The sequence below is a fragment of the Pyrus communis genome, chromosome 15, assembly GCF_041283825.1.
Source record: "Pyrus communis isolate YQ-2024b chromosome 15, ASM4128382v1, whole genome shotgun sequence".
NCBI classification, from domain to species: Eukaryota; Viridiplantae; Streptophyta; class Magnoliopsida; order Rosales; family Rosaceae; genus Pyrus; species Pyrus communis.
This window is the reverse complement of record NC_142579.1, coordinates 19547514-19564530: the sequence shown is the minus strand read 5'-3', so window position 1 is coordinate 19564530 and position 17017 is coordinate 19547514. Positions and strand designations below refer to the sequence as shown.

At 37.6% G+C, this 17017-nt stretch overlaps 2 protein-coding genes across 2 annotated transcripts; one reads left to right on the top strand and one right to left on the bottom strand.

The window, feature by feature from the left end:
• Nucleotides 1-8087: 8087 nt before the first annotated feature.
• Nucleotides 8088-11222, top strand: LOC137734891 (Tetratricopeptide repeat (TPR)-like superfamily protein). The gene is made up of 2 exons (XM_088686430.1): nucleotides 8088-8835; nucleotides 8892-11222. The coding sequence occupies exon 2, from the start codon at nucleotides 8950-8952 to the stop codon at nucleotides 11095-11097; it is 2148 nt and encodes a 715-aa protein (XP_088542556.1). The 5' UTR covers nucleotides 8088-8835; nucleotides 8892-8949; the 3' UTR covers nucleotides 11098-11222.
• Nucleotides 11223-11752: 530 nt separating this feature from the next.
• LOC137734900 (1-deoxy-D-xylulose-5-phosphate synthase 2, chloroplastic) lies at nucleotides 11753-16492 on the bottom strand. The gene is made up of 10 exons (XM_068474221.2): nucleotides 15190-16492; nucleotides 14854-15015; nucleotides 14563-14727; nucleotides 14282-14432; nucleotides 13872-14143; nucleotides 13506-13779; nucleotides 13117-13424; nucleotides 12730-13011; nucleotides 12366-12650; nucleotides 11753-12266 (listed from the first exon to the last, which is right to left on the bottom strand). The coding sequence occupies exons 1-10, from the start codon at nucleotides 15283-15285 to the stop codon at nucleotides 12120-12122; spliced, it is 2142 nt and encodes a 713-aa protein (XP_068330322.2). The 5' UTR covers nucleotides 15286-16492; the 3' UTR covers nucleotides 11753-12119.
• Nucleotides 16493-17017: the final 525 nt, after the last annotated feature.

Genomic DNA, 17017 nt, shown 5'->3' with positions numbered 1-17017 from the left:
ACTTTCGGTATTGTTCACTTTTAACGAAAAATCACATTTTTATCTTTTTCTGATACTATTCACTACATCTTGATTTGTTTTTTAATTAAAACTAGGGTTTTTTATGAACTTTTTGTTAGTTTTCCTAAAAAAGTAATCTGTTTTGAGGTATCTCATGTTTGGTTATATCCAGCTAAAAAGACAAACAAGGCTAAGTTGCACAAATTATCTAGGTAGTGTCGGTCACATGACAATGTTACTCGAGGTGAAAACAAAATACTTTTAATAATACTAATGTGGTAATATTTGTTGTCAATCTATGTCCTTATCGAACTTTCCATACAAATGTCCTTTAATTCGACTAATGAGTGCGTCACTTCAAAACAGTGAAATAGTCCTTCCTCGAGTTTCTTTTAAATAAACACAAGGTTAAGTAAAATTCGAGAGTCTCTGCATACATTTGTGGTTAATCGCTTAATATTGCAAAACACAGATCTCCGAAGTTGGCTCAAGTAGTGAGAGAGTAAGATAAATAAATTATGATTAGTATAGGTTAGGAGTTCAAGTCCATCCAATCTAACTACAAAAATTATATTTTATCTCCTCAAGTTTGTGTTCAATTGCAACCTCAAACATATTTAAAACATTTTAATATCATATATTTAACTTATTAGTTTCTTTCCATGTCATACAATCGTCAATCAATCTAATATCTCAGTAAATAGAGTGTTGGTTTTCTACCAATGCGTCTGGAGTTCGAAACTCTTCATCCCTTAAATTATTGTAATAGTCTCAAACTCTTGCCTTCTAATATAATAAATTTAAAAATAAAATAAAAAACGTTAAATTGGCCGTTAAATGATGACGTGGCAAGCGTGGAGCCCACATTTTGCTGATGGGGTGACGTGGATTGATTTGATTCGTCGAAGAAGGGAAATTCGTCGAGGGCATCGAAGAAGACATCATCATTTTCGTCTTCATTGTTTGGGGTGGGAGGTTCTAACACTTCCATCTCTTGATCTGGCAATGGAATTCTATTTTTGGACCACGATTTGCACCCTCTTCTTGATCTGGCAATCGAAGGTGATGCTTGTGACAGGAAACGAAGTTGCGGTTATGCTTACGTAGAGCAAAATTATGGATTCTGCTCTTTGAGTGGAGGTTGGGAGATTCAATGAGTGAAATGGGTATGTGATGATTTTGGTGGTTAGGGGGAACAAGAAGGAGAGAGCGAGGAGGAACAACCCCAAAAATTAACCACGTGGTACAAATTTATACTCCAAATCAGCAAAATGTGGGCTCTGTGCTTGTCACCCCATCACTGAACGACCAATTTAACGAATTAATTAATGGTTGTATGAACATCAAAATGAAATAACAAATAAATATATGAGATTAAAATGTTTTATGAGATAACAATTGAATATAAAACCGGATGGGCAAATAATTTACCCTAAAAAAGTGTTTGGAAAAGTAAATCATGTTGTAAAATTGAGGATATGTGTGCAGTGGAACATAAAGTAAATAAGACACAATATTTACGAGGTTCAGCAAGTGTGCCTACGTCCTCGGGGCAACAATAATATTTTCTTTCATTATCTGAAATAATAGGAGTATAATGATAACCTATACATCGATCATGCTTCAGTCGTAAGAAATGTTAAAATTGCCATCTCTTGCAGGCAAGAGTAAGGGCAAAGGAAAAGACAAGGAAAAAACATGATATGAGATATTTTTGCTTTCGACCCTGAAGATATGAGATACTTTTGCTCTTAAAGAAAAAAAGTAGAAGGATTTGATGATACTGTAAAAGTTCTCGATCAAATTTCTTGCTCAAAAAATGAGTTTGGCATTTTGAGGGACTTGGTTGAAAAGGTTTTCTTAGATAGAAGGAAGACTGAGTATTTTGTGAGACATGGTTGAAGATGTATTCTTGACGAGGAAGAAAAGTTAGACATTTTGGAGCTCTGCCTTGCCATAGAGGACAGAGGTCGACATATATAGGGATTTCCTAAAAATAGCAGGTAGTGGTGCTGTTGGGACCATCCCCTTCACGTTTGTTGGCAATAGTGGTGTAGTTGGTACAGTAAAATCCACGCGTTTCAACTTTGTCAGAGATTTTTAGCAGAGTTGTCCTTGATATCCAGAAAAGCTGAGAATGCGAATGAGAAATGCCAATGAAATTAATTCAAGAAAATCTGGCTTTTGAACAAGTGGTCATGTTGCCTCTTCTTTTAAAAAGGGATTGATTGTATCCAAAAGCACGCTCGAAAGTTACCCACCGTGAAAATTGCTTTTGTTGTATTTATGAGATTGTACTTTATTTAACCTCTTTTTCTTTCATCTTTTCTGAAAATGGCTTGCCCATCTGACCGTTGGTTTGATATGAATGTTGTCGAAAATGTATATGTGCTTCTTCAGTACAATATTTGGCACCCATCGTTCTTATCCTATAATGGTCCTCTTACAGTAAGCGACTATGTGATGAAGAATGATATAACTACTGTAGTAGTAGCTAAGAACCTTCTCACTCCCAAAGACAAAAGAATACTTTAAAAAAGGTTTGATGAATTAGTTGTTCAAGACTCTTTGGCTTTTAGTATTTAACTAGAATTTGTACCCCCGCGTTGCTGCGGGGTTGAAAATTATATGAAAGATTATGGAACTGTAATCTTCATAAATAATGTTCGAGTCAAAAATTGATTTACGAACGCTAATGCAACCAATGCAATTTATTCACGACTTATAATATATGACCCAAGAATATTCATGCAGATATGAACAGCATCAGCAGCAAGATCCTGAAATTTAACATTTCTTCTCTAACCACAAAACTACACAGTTAAGCAAACATGGACTGGAGCTGATTTTAAAAGTTATTTAAAAGGGAATGGTAAATCTTATGCATGCCAAAGAAGATTCAGAGCAAAATCTTAAGAAACATTTCCAACTCGTTTACTTTTGGAGTGCATATATGTGTGTGTGTGGGTGTGTGTTTATTGTTCTTAAACTAATGTATTGTACAAAATTGGGTCAATTTTCAGATTTTCACCAACCTAGCAACTTTCAATGCTTCGACAATCAACATTCACATACACTGGTAACAAATATCGTTTTCATCTTACTTATTCCCAAGCAACAATGAAAGGATATTCCCAAGCAGCTTGCTTTCCTCGGTGCTTTTTCAATAGATACTGGAAAGATGTTCTGCAACAACATAAATAAACATATTTAGACAGCCTAACATGGTTGGAACATTAAGTATATATCAGTCGAGCACATTAGCCATAATAACACATGTACATCAAGCTTCGTAGTTTCTTGTTATGTTGGGAGTATGTGAAACCTATTTCTTTTTGTTTCAAACTTTCTAGTTACATATCAATGTAGGAATCTTAGAGAAAATGTCTTTGCAAAGAACAGCAGGATCTCCAAAGAAATGAATCCATCTTTTCTGCCATGTAATTCAAACTAAGCAAATAAGAGAATGGACAACACAAACTAAGCAATAAGATAATGCTATTAAACTGCAATAATTAGATAACTATACTTCAATTTGAATGGATGAACATAACTATTGTAATCATTTAGTTTACCTCCATCATTATGTCTATGTGTAATAGACCAAATTTCAGTAAGGGATATATAATTGAACGGATCAAAAAGTCCAGCACAAAAGAAAAAATAGTTGTTAGTCCTGGTACTTTAAAACAGATAACAAAGCGAAAGCATTTGCCATTCTATGTATAAAAGCCCGACACACCCCTTGCAGAAGAACTGGAACAAAGAGCAAAGAGTTGGACAAAACTTTATACAGTTCATAGACATAATGATTTCTACTTTTATGTAAGCCATGTTACCAGACGACAACCTCCCTTGTCACAAAACCTCAAATAAATAAATTTAAAAAAAAAAAAAAAAAAATTAGTGCAAAAGAGCCCAGCCATTTTTCTCTTCCACCCCTGCTCTCCCGTTTCTCTCTCCCCCTAATATCCATTTCTGCAAACGACAGACCTTCATGTAATTGTTTTACCATGCCATAACATGTTTTACAGAAATCAAAGGTCCAAGATCCAATAGTAAAACATATTAAAGTAAAACAATAGCCCAAATAATTATTAAAAAAGAGAAGAGAAGAATTGACATAAACCCAACAAAGATTAAACACTTCCACAGCTCCAAAATTACCTTGTCATAAGCATCTCCTCCAAAGTTCTGCTGAAACGACGACAGATCAGACAGCGCCCAGCACGGAAACTTCACCCCGTCGTGCGTCACAACTGAATCAATGGCGTATCTTGTATCCTTACACATAAATTCCAATTCTGAATCATTTAGGCTTCCAAAAAATTGCACAAAAGTGCTAAAGAAAATGAACAAACTGAAACAAAGTAACATGTACACGCGAAGACTCACCCCAAATTGCTATGAAGGTCTGCTGCACACGCGAGGACACGTTCACAAAGCCTTTCAAAGGCTGAGATTCAAGTTTCAAATATGAACACTTTAACCCACAATTGTTCTTTCTTAACTTTAGCCACTTCAGCTACATAACCGGAAAAAAAAAAAAAATTATAGTTAATTAATCTGGGTTAAGATTAATAAAAAAGCTTGAAAATTTCAAATCTAAAATCACACCTCAGGCTGCAAGTAGAATCAAAACCATGGAATTTCAAAACCACTCACCTTAAACACAGAGGTCTTCGCAGGCTTCAAATGTAATTTCAGCTGAAAAAAAATACCCAAAAAAAGAAAAAACATGAAAATCTAATAAAAATGAAGAACAAATATTACAAATCAGATAATTAAAATTACTAAAAAGAAAAAAATCAACATGTATCAAACGCAAAACTAATATGTAAAAGCAAGGAAATCCATTTGCAAATATGCTTTTTGGTTTCGAACCTGGAAAGTTCGGTATTTTGACCAGCACACCGAGGAATCGAAATAGAGACCCGATGAATGATGATTTCTATGGTTTAACCGCTGCTGAGCTAGCCGAATCCACCAAGCACCAAAAACGGAGAGCGAAAAAGGGCGAGTTCGAGAGGAAGATAAGAGAAATCTGTGAGAAAGCAGCAAATACGAAGAGAAAAATCGAGAAGACGGACGAAAGAGAGCGGGTAGATGACTGACACGCGAACGGAAGGGACAAAACAGTCAATGGACTGCACAAAAGGGCAAACAGCAAGGGAAACCAAGAAAAAACCCAGGGGCAAAACCGTCCCCCCACTGGTCATCCACAGTACCCAACCCCTATGAGTTTTAGTATATATGATGTACGAGTTTTATATCTAACATAGGCCAACATCTACTTGCTCGAACTCGCCAAGTTGAATCATTAATGGTAGATGGTAAGTCTTAGGTAAGAGATTAGAGGGGTCAAGCACAAGAATAGTGAATTGCACATACTTGCAAATAATTACTCAACGAGTGTGAAAAGAAAGCTCGACCAACTACAGGAATCTGAAAGTCAGATTCAAAGTGACCATCAGAGGTTTGTGGCTCTATTTTGAAGGCATCCACTACTTCCATCGTCTGGAGTTCTACCAAGTAATGAGGCTTCAAATGATTAACCTCTGGTGTCTCTTCCTTCTAGAGTTCTGTCAAGTACTGAGGCTTCACATGATCAATCTCAAGTGCCTTCCACTAAGGCTTCACATGATCAATCTCTAGTGCATTCCCCTTCTGGGCTTCTGCCAATTATTGAGGCTTCACATGATCCATCTCTAGTGCCTCCCTTTTCTAGGGTATTCCCAAGTACCAAGGTTTCACATGAGCAACCTCTGTGAAGGCTCCTCCTGTTTTGTTTGTTTTTGAAGTTGTAACTCATGTGTATGCACGTGCGTGTACACACACACACACACACACACACACAAAAGTTCCCTCTCTTCTGGTGTTTTACATGCCTGAAACTTCTAGTTCAGTTTGTTAAATATATGAAACTACGGAAACTTCTGGTTCCATTAATATGAATCAATGAAGAAACAATGAAAACTTCTAGTTCCATAAATATGATTCAATGAACTTTTAAGCCAAGATGTTTTCTAAAATCATATGCTTACATAGGAATTCTCAGGCTTCATGAATCCATGAAAATATTTGTTGCTTATGATGTTGATGGAAACAAAATCGAGTTTTGCTATGATCTCCATTTTCTTATTAAGTTCACCATTTCCTTATTCCAAAAGGAAGAAAATGTGGTATAACAGGACTTGCGATAATTAACTCATACCATATAAACACATGTCCAAACAAAAGTGTTAGAACTTCGAGTTCTTCACATTATTTATATTTTGAACTTCAGGTCAAAACATTATACATATGTACTCAAAATTTATTCTCGACATCGACATCATTAGAACCTTTAGATTCATATTTTTGGAATTCATGTCCATACTTAATTTGTACATTGATTAAGGAACTTATTGTCACCATTTACATGAATCGAGGAACTTCTAGCCCTCATTTTAATTTAGTTAAGGAACTGCTGCTCTCTTAGTTGATTCAAAAACTTCAGGTTTTCATTTTTGATCAAGGAATTTCAGGTCTGATCTTTTTATGTGATGAGGATCAAGGAAATTTAGACCCGATTTTTTTATATGATGGAGATCAAGGAACTTTAGGTCCAATCTTTTTATATGATGAAACTTTAGGTCCAATCATCTTATATGATGAGGATCAAGAAACTTCAAGTTCTAATTTGATCAAGGAACTTCGGGTCCTGTATATACTCATCATAAAAAAAATGTAGTGCAATAAGAAAATTAAAGCAGATGGCGGCAATTCCAGCCACTATAAATAAATTGCTTTAAATAAGCAATGTTTGTGACAAGGGTTTTAATTCAACACCATTCACATAAATATCAAAAACTTAATGATAATAATTGTTAGGGTAAATTACACAAAACTACCTCAACTATATGTCGAATCACAATCTCATACCTCATGTTTTAAAAATTGCAATGTCATACCTCAACTTATGAATTTGTTGCAATGTCAGACCTCCGTTAAATTTTCTATCAATTGGAATAAAAAAATTAATTAATTAATTTTTATTCAACAATTAAAATTTTTGATTAATTTACTTAATAATTTAACAATTTTGAAAAAACAAAGCACAATTTAACAATTAAAAATTAAAATCTCTCCTCCTTGCTCCTTAGAAATCGTCACCTTCTCATTTCCTGATCCCTACGCCAATTTCAACACCAATGACAACTTCAGGTACAACTTCTTCAAATCCTCCACCTTATCCTCCGTCGCCTCCCTCCCCGAGAACCCCCAAATCTACGATCTCTCCGAGATCCACTCCGCCACCTCTAACTTCCTCTCACACCGCCGCCTCTCCTCCTCCTCCTAGCGCTGCTTCCTTCGCTCCAAAGGTACTGTCATCTTCTAGCACAAATTTGGTCTCCCCATCTCCCTCCTCGACCTCGAGCGCCGCCTTTCCCTCAACTCCAAATCCCACTACTTTAGCCGCATTAAGCTCCTAGGCAGCATTTATCTCGTCTACGAATTCGTTGTCGGTGCCAACCTCTCCGACTGCCTCTGCAACCCGAAGAACATGAGCTACACCATCCTGTCATCGTGGCTCTCCCAGATGTAGATGGCTACCGACCTCACCCACGGCCTCGATTATTTCCACCATCCACAAAGGGGGACGATTTTTGGGGAGAATTGGTATCCTCACGCATGATTCCTGGGGGTCGGTTGTTAAATTCTGAAATAAAAAAATTAATTTTTTACTCTAGTTAGCGAAGAAGTGAGCCTCGCTCCTACCACGTCATCAGTTAACACTCAAATTAACAGAAAATGTAACGGAAGTCTGACAATGCAACGAATTCATGAGTTGAGGTATGACATTGAATGTTTTATATATGAGGTATGAGATTGTGATTCGACCTATAATTGATGTAGTTTTGTGTATTTTACCCTAATTGTTATTATAAGAAGGGCGATGGTGTTGCATCATTCACATATATATATTAATGTATGATGAGCGATTATTCCACTAATCATATTAATAACAATGATAAGAAAAAAGTAAATATTAACTTACTATACTTCCCCTTCTTCCTCTTTTGTCAACAGTTTGGTACATCTAATTTTTCTTTTCTTTTTCCCTAAATTCATGGCACCATGATTTCCATTTTTAAATTTTGAATAAAAGAAGTATGGTGAGATTTTTGTACAAGTCTTAAGCTACTGTCTTTTGTGTCGACCTGTGCCACCTAACTTTGAATCACTTATTTTCTTTTCACATGCCATTCGCTGCTAATAATAATAGTTATATAATCAAATGTATATTTTCTTTAAGAAAATTAGTCGTACATAAGTATGAAGATAAAGTAAAAAGATTTTCTTATCTGTAAGATTCTAGCCAACAGAGGTGAGAGGTAGTAGTGCTTTACCGGATTTATGGCGTTGTTTTTTCCACCTACATGAGAGATCCTCTTGTTGATAATGAGTTGTGAAATTGAGGATATGTGTACAATGAAACATAAAGTAAATAAGAAACAATATTTACGAGGTTCGGCAAGTGTACCTACGTCATCGGGCTAGCAGTACTACTTTCTCTCATTATTTGAAATAATAGGAGCACAATAATAACTCTCACTATTTGCTCTTCTCTTTCTAGCCCATCTCATTGGTAATTTCTTCCATATCTCTCTTCTTTCCTCTTCTCTTCTCTCTCTTTGATATTGAATTATGAGTTTACAATCAACGGATGAACCTCCTTTTATAAATTTTTTCATTTGAAAGAATAATGTAGCAACACTATTCACTTTATTCAATTTTTTTTCAAATAAATAGTACATAAAGTAATCCATCTCATTTTTATTCAAATGACTAGTAAAGAACTATTCATGTGATGCGGACCATCCACATATTGCATTACAACAAATCAGCATAATTTTCCTCAACTTTGAAAGTACGGGTAGTGAGTCTTAATTTGCACCCGTAAATATGGCTGTTTGGTTGCCCAGGCTTCCAAATTTGCTCATATCATTTGAAATGAACTTACCAAGAAGACTAAGCCAACTGAACCACCTCAACAACTTCACATCTTCTTCTCAATCCTTCACTGAGTTTTACTCTTCTCTGATTCAACAATGCATACACACAAGGTCGTTGATGGACGTTGGAATTGTTCAGACCCATATGATCAAATCCGGTTGCATTCACCTCTCTGTAGGCAACAAGCTCGTCGATGCGGGCTTGAAGTGTGGGAGCATTAGCTATGCACGCGAACTGTTTGATGAATTGCCCGAGAGGCACGTTGTCATATGGAACTCGATGATATCTTCTTATGTTGGCCGTAAAAAAAGTAAGGAAGCAATTGGTTTGTATGAGAAGATGGTATTGGATGGAGTTTTCCCAGATGAGTTCACGTTTTCGAGCGTTTTCAAGGCTTTTTGTAATCTGGGACTTGTGAATGAAGGGCGGAGGGCTCATGGGTTGGCAGTGGTTTTAGGTCTGGAGGTGTCGAACGTGTTTGTTGCTAGTGCTCTTGTTGATATGTACGTGAAGTTTGGGAGAATGAAAGATGGGCGGTTGGTGGCTAATCGTGTTGTGGATAAGGATGTTGTTTTGTTTACAACGTTGATTGTTGGTTACTCTCAGCATGGTGATGATGGCGAAGCTCTAGATGTTTTCAGGAACATGATCAAGGAAGGAATTAAGGCTAATGAATATACTTTTGCTAGCATCTTGATCTCTTGTGGGAATTTAGATGATTTATCTAATGGTAAAGTGGTCCATGGTCTTGCTATCAAGTCGGGTTCTGAACTCGCTGTGGCTTCACAGACATCACTTCTAACTATGTATGCTAGATGTGGATTGATTGATGATTCTCTAAGGGTTTTTAAAGGGTTTCTGAATCCAAACCAGGTAACTTGGACATCTCTTATTGTGGGTCTTGTAAGAAATGGAAGAGAAGAGTTGGCTTTGACAAAGTTCAGAAAAATGATCCGCAGTTCAATAGTTCCGAATTCTTTCACATTATCTAGTGCTCTTCAAGCATGCTCAAGCCTTGCTATGATCGTTGAAGGAAAACAAATCCATGCTATGGTCACAAAGTTTGGATTGGACAGAGACATATATGCTGGTGCTGCTCTTATTAACTTGTATGGGAAATGCGGAAGTACAGAAATGGCAAGGTCTGTTTTTTATGACTTAATCGAAATTGATGTGGTATCCATGAACTCCATGATATATAGTTATGCCCAGAATGGATTTGGACATGAAGCACTTCAACTTTTCAATGGAATGAAAGACTTGGGACTTGAGCCAAATGAAGTAACAATTTTGAGTGTTCTCTTGGCATGCAACAATTCAGGGTTGGTTCAAGAAGGCTGCCAAATCTTTGCTACTGTTACGAATAATCATAATATTGAGTTGACAGTAGATCACTATGCTTGCATGGTTGATTTGCTGGGGCGTTCTGGGAGACTTCAAGAGGCCGAAGCACTAGTGAAACAAGTCAGGAATCCAGATGTGGTATTATGGAGAACACTGATTAGTGCATGTAAACTTCACGGAGAGATCGAGATGGCAGAAAGAGCTTCTAATAAAATGCTTGAACTTGCTCCAGGTGACGGGGGTTCTCATATCCTGTTGACAAATGTTTATGCTTCAACTGGTAATTGGAGTCAAGTCATTGGGATGAAAAGCACACTGAGGGATATGAAATTCAAGAAGAATCCTGCAATGAGTTGGGTTGATGTAGACAGGGAGGTTCACACTTTCATGGCTGGAGATTTGTCGCATCCAAGATTGAGAGAGATAAATGAAATGTTAGAAAATTTGACGGACAGGGTAAAAATTTTGGGTTATATTCCTGATACAAGATTTGTGTTGCAAGATTTGGATGAGGAGCACAAGAAGAGGTCTTTGCACTCTCACAGTGAGAAGCTAGCTATTTCCTTTGCTCTGTTGATGAGTAGTAATAAGGATACTGTTATCAGGATATATAAGAACCTTAGAGTATGTGGGGACTGTCATTCCTGGATAAAATTTGTCACCAAAGTTGTTGGGAGAGAAATAATCGCTCGGGATGCTAAGAGATTCCATCATTTTAAGGATGGATTTTGTTCCTGTGGAGACTATTGGTGAATACAAATTATACAATTCAGATGTATACAAGGCTCCATTGTGTAGTTGTCGATTTTACTGTTAGATTGGCAAGGTTATTGATCTTGTCTTCTGATTGATTGGCTGTAACTAATCACTTTGAGTTCCCTGTGTGGGAAGCTGCTCCCACATGATTGATCTTCATCCTAGATAGGGCATTAGTTCTTTCTCTCGTTCTTGAATCGATTGGAATGAATGCATATTCTCAGTATTTGAGTCATTCAAGGATGCTGAACATCAGGTATGTACTTAAATTACAAAATGATTTGTGGTTCCTAGTTGACATAGCAAAACTGATATGAAACCTTTATGGTTCCTAGTTGGAATAGTAATATTAATATGAAACTTAATTGCTATCCTAGAATTGTAGCAAAATTGATATGAAACTTAATTGCTATCCTCGATGTGTTTGCTAGGAGCGTATTACACCTATGGATTATTGATGACAAAATTCCTAAACCTTGTTTTCTAATTAACTAGTTGTCAGTTGATCAACAGTTGCATTTCAAGCTATAGACCAATTATTTTGTACACATGGTTGGTCTTCACTGCTAATTGCGGGTGAGAACCTCTGTAGAATGCTGTTTAATGTAGAGATTAGCCAATTGCCAATTAATTATACAGCTGCAAAGATGAGTTTCGGAAGAGTAATCATATGTTGCACACACCAAATGTGATTAAATTTTCAAACTAAAGAACCCCATTTATAAGCAGTAGGGTACATGAGTGAAGAACTCTCTGCATGAAAAAAATTCTTCTGTTTGTTTCAAGTTTCACACCATGCATCCTTCAATATAATACAGTTGCTAACAACATAAGCACTAATTATGCACTGATTGTTCTATCTGATACCTAAATGGGTCTTGTACCATAATACATGAGCACCCCAAATATTCTCTGTGTAGTTTGGTTTTTGACATTCGTTTTTTTTCAAACCAAGATAGCCAAAGCTGCGAATTTTATGAACAGTTACCATGGCAACAAAATTAAGTCCGCTTGTGCACTCACTTGAAGTGAAGAGCTTCTTTTGGCCTCCCCAACAGAGATAATACCGTGGCTGAGATATGCCTTGAGGACAGCCCTGCTTCTTCAAGCTGATCCTGTGGTGCTCCATGATCAATGTATCTATCAGGGAGTACCATTGCTCTCAACTGCAAAGAAAAATCCCAGAATTTTAGGGTCGACAAAGAGATAAGAGACTAAAAGAACAAAAATCAGTGATGTTATGAGAATAATAGGAAATATAGTACCTTGAGCGGTCCATCTAGAATACCACTTAAACTTAGGAAGTGGGATACATGAGATCCAAAACCTCCGATTGAACCTTCTTCCACTGTAATAAGAATTTCATGATCCCTAGCCAATTGCTTGATTAGTTCGGTATCCAGAGGTTTGCAAAATCGTGCATCGGCTACTGTAACAGATATGTCCCTGGTTTTCAGGTTGTTTGCAGCTTTTACACATTGTTGAACTATGGAACCATATCCCAAAATCGCTACTCTACTGCCTTCCATCAATATTCTTCCCTTACCAACCTGTTCAATATTGGTCAACGAATTTCAGCTATCTATTTTGTATACTCACTTAATAACTTTGAATTTTTTTAATACTAACCTCGAGTGCGGTTCCTTTGTTATTAGCAGGGAGAAGTGCTCCAATACCATTGCCTCTTGGAAATCTGAAGCAGCTAGGTCTGTCATCTATGGCTGCTGCTGTGGCGACCATGTTCATCAGTTCAGCTTCATCAGACGGAGCCATTACCACCATGTTGGGCAAGCAAGCCATGTATGTGATATCAAATGCTCCACAATGGGTGGGCCCATCTGCACCAACCAAGCCAGCTCGATCCATTGCAAAGCGGACAGGTAGTTTTTGAAGATCTACATCGTGAATCACCTGTATACCCATTATAAATCATTAGTGCCATATGAAGCAGTGATTTTGTTGAAAGCTTTAGATTTGAAAAGTAAACTACATCACCATTCCTTTCTATCAACTCACCTGATCATATCCTCGTTGCAGGAATGATGAGTAGATAGCACAGAATGGCTTCAGACCTTCTGCAGCCAAACCAGCTGCAAATGTAACAGCGTGTTGCTCAGCGATCCCCACATCAAAGCAACGATCTGGAAACTTTTTCTGGAAATAATTTAGACCAGTGCCACCGCCCATTGCTGCATGAATGGCTACAATCTTGTCATCTATTTCAGCTTCCTTAATCAGTGATTCAGCAAAGTACTGGGTATACGAAAGTGTAGGGGATTTGGTCTTAAATTGCTTGCCGGTTTGTGGATCAAACTTGACAACACCTGAAAATACAGGGAAATAAAATAAGGATCATCATAACATTCCTTATCTGATTACTGGGATCATAAAGTTCTGACTCATACCGTGCATTTTGTCAGCTGCTGTCTCAGCTGGGGGATAGCCCTTTCCTTTCTCTGTCATGATGTGGATTAAAACTGGCCCCGGGGCCGGCATGGCTTTCACTCTCTGGAAAATAGTGACTAAGTCTGCAACATTATGCCCATCCACTGGACCGATATAATATAACCCAAGCTCCTCAAAAAGAGTGGATCCAGAAGCGCTTATCATTCCCCTTGTGTACTCGTCTACTTTTGCTGCAACTTCATGTGTTTGGCCTCCAATTTGCTTTGTAATACTCTTTGAAAGATATTTTTCACAGTCAGGTTTTTTTAAATAAGTTGAACAGGTCAGAATAGGAAGAATCACAATTTGCAAGATTAAAGGTTTACTTTTGCAGCCTCGCGAAGTTTGCGGAACTGGGTGCTTGCTTGGAGCCTGGTCAGAGCACTGCTGAGGGCCCCAACGGGCTTTGCAGGGCCATCAAGAGTGGCGGTGGGTAAGGAGACTTGCTTATTGTCATTCAATATGACGATCAGGTTAGAATCAAGGTACCCTGCGTTATTCATGGCTTCGTATGCTTGCCCTGCCGTCATGGCTCCATCTCCAATCACTGAAATGATATTGTTATTCTTCCCAAGTAGGTCTCTTGCCACTGCCATGCCTGTCATAAAGTTTTCGAGGAAACAAAAGTCAGATGAATTCCCCAAATTATCCATTTACTGTCTTGGACTTGTATTTTAAAGTCGAGATTGAAATGGGGTTCCCAGGTTGGGAGGTGGTTAAGGTGAGAAACAGGTACCTAAACCAGCAGAAATGCTCGTAGAACTATGGCCTGCACCGAAAGCATCATAAACGCTCTCATCCCTCTTAGGGAAACCGGCAAGACCTGAAGTTTTCCTAATTGTGTGCATCTTGGACCTCCTTCCTGTAAGAATTTTATGAGGATACGCCTGCACAAGTAATTGCGTCTCAGAACTATTGAGTAGATCGGTACAATTCAACGTCTTTCGATCTATTACTCTAAGTTAAAACAGTATTTTCTTTTCAATCAAATTATTAATGAATGTTAATTTCTTGCACCTGATGACCAACATCCCATATAATCTTGTCGTCGGGCGTGTTGAACACATGATGCAGTGCCACTGTCAGCTCCACCACACCTAAGCTTGAACTGAGATGCCCACCTGACTGTGAAACACTGTAAACAATATCTACCTTCAGCTCTGCTGCTAGTTGTTCAAGATCCTGTAGAAAATAAGAGCGTAAAAATCAACCACTACAAGAAAACAGGGCATTTGTTACGAAATTATATTATATGTAACTTGATCTGTTGTTTTAGAAGTGAGTTTATTATCTGTGTTGCCAGCCTACCTCCGTGGAGAGATTCTTCATGTGAGCTGGGTAATTGACTGTGTCCAGCAATGGCGTGCCCGGTTTTTCACCAGAGAAATCGATCTTCCATCCATCCTTTCCTTTTCTGATCAACTTGCAGTCCTCACCATCTGAGTTACCAGCTGAAGCCTTAACACAAAGCTGCCACAAATGATAAAAAAAAAAGAAGATAAATAAATAAATAAACCATTGAAGCATCAGAAGAAACCATTCATGAATATATCCGAAACCCGAAAACGAAAGCAAAAAACAAAAGGGAAACGCGAAGAACACAGCACCATAATATTGACATGTAATATTATTATTCCACTAAACCTGTTGCCTGCAACTGTGATTCAGTTTTGGAGCTGGAGGATTGAGGCATGAAAACAGGTACTGATTTGGTCTAATGAATACACCGGAGACTGCCATTGCTGACCGAACCCAGCTCGGAGGAGGAGGAGGAGAGGAGGTTGGGAGAATTATGAAGACACGGAGAGGGGACAAGAAACAAGGTTATATAGTTGGTGATGCAACGGAAGAGGCACCTACGTGGCAAACATAATACAATTGCTCTACTGTTTCTGTTTAATTGAAATGACTGCTAGTATTCTACCCAAATTTTCTGGTCGGCACAGTTGCAAAAGTTACTCTCCACAGCCTTCTCTACGTACTTATGTATTTTATTTGGGCGTCAATCCACAATTGAGCGCCAAAATTTCATATTTGAGACCCAGGGACAAATGGGAAATTTTAAGGGGATAAATAAAATTATGTTCAAGGATTTTTATTAATTTTCTGAAAAAGGAAGATGATTTTTCGTTTCCGTTTTCTTAGAAAAAGTCTTCATGGCGAGCCATTTTTTTTTTTTTTTTTTTTTTTTTGCGTTGCATGTGTAAAAACTAATGCATTGGTAGAAGAAATTAACACACATTTCTACACCAGTCATATCTGTAACAGGTTACAACAGCAACCATGTCTTATTTCACCAAATAGGATCGGCTATATGAATCTCGTGGGGTTTGATTATTAGTTGTGAGAATGTGATGAAAGATGCCCTTTCTAGGATACAAGGAGGAATTCAAAATACCTTAGTGGAGCCTTCTTGTTCTACTATGAAATGTGCAGCCCAATCACATAATCAAAAGGCGATTTTATTGGCAAGCTATGAAGAAGGAGATTAGGAACTTTGTGGCTAAATGCAACATCTGCCAGCAAAATAAGTTTGCAACCATAGCTCATCTTAGATTGTTGCAACCATTGCATATCCCTCAGAAGGTGGGGACTAATATTAGTATTGGCTTCATAGTAGGACTGCCCAATTGCAAAGGAAGATCTGTTTATTTTGTTGCTTTTTCCTGCCCTTACACTGCTGGCAGTGGGGCTCAAATGTTCATTTTTTTTATAATGTGTTCAAACTCCATGGACTGCCGAGTTTCATTGTGAGTGACAGGGATTCTGTGTTTATTAGTGCATTTTGGGGAGAATTTTTCAAGTTGCAGGGTTTTAAATTGTGTATGAGTTCTGCCTATCATCCTTATGATGGCCAAACTGAAATTATTAATAGAAGTTTGGAAACATACTTGAAGTGCTTTTGGAAGGGAGTGAGGACGCCTAAGAGATGGGTGCACTGGCTACCTTGGGTTGAGTGGCGCTTCAATACTTCTTATCATACATCCTTTTAAGTTCACTCCTTTCGAACTTGTGTATGGATATTCACCATGGTACATTGCACCATATGAAGTAGGTAATGCAAGAGTAATTATGTGGAACAAAGTTTGGGGGAAAGGGACGGTATGCTATTGCTAGCTGTCCTTGGGCACAATTTGGAATTGGTTCAGAATAGGATGAAAATGCGAGCTAATAAAAAGTTGACAGAAAGCATAGGCATCTAAGGGCTTTTGATTCTCATTGCATGTAATAGTCTTTCTTATTTTTTATTTCCTGATAAACGCCAGAGTAAATCTACGCTTGTGTGAAATTAACAATTTTGCTTGCTTTATTGGCAAAGATATTATACTCACCCTTCATAATTTTCATTCTTTTTTTTTCATAATTTTGATATGTTCTCGTTATTCTCTTATTCTTTTTCGGTTTTAATTTTTGTTACTGGTTGCCTCAATGCGTCCTATTGTATACAAAGCGATAAAGGGGACATTAATTA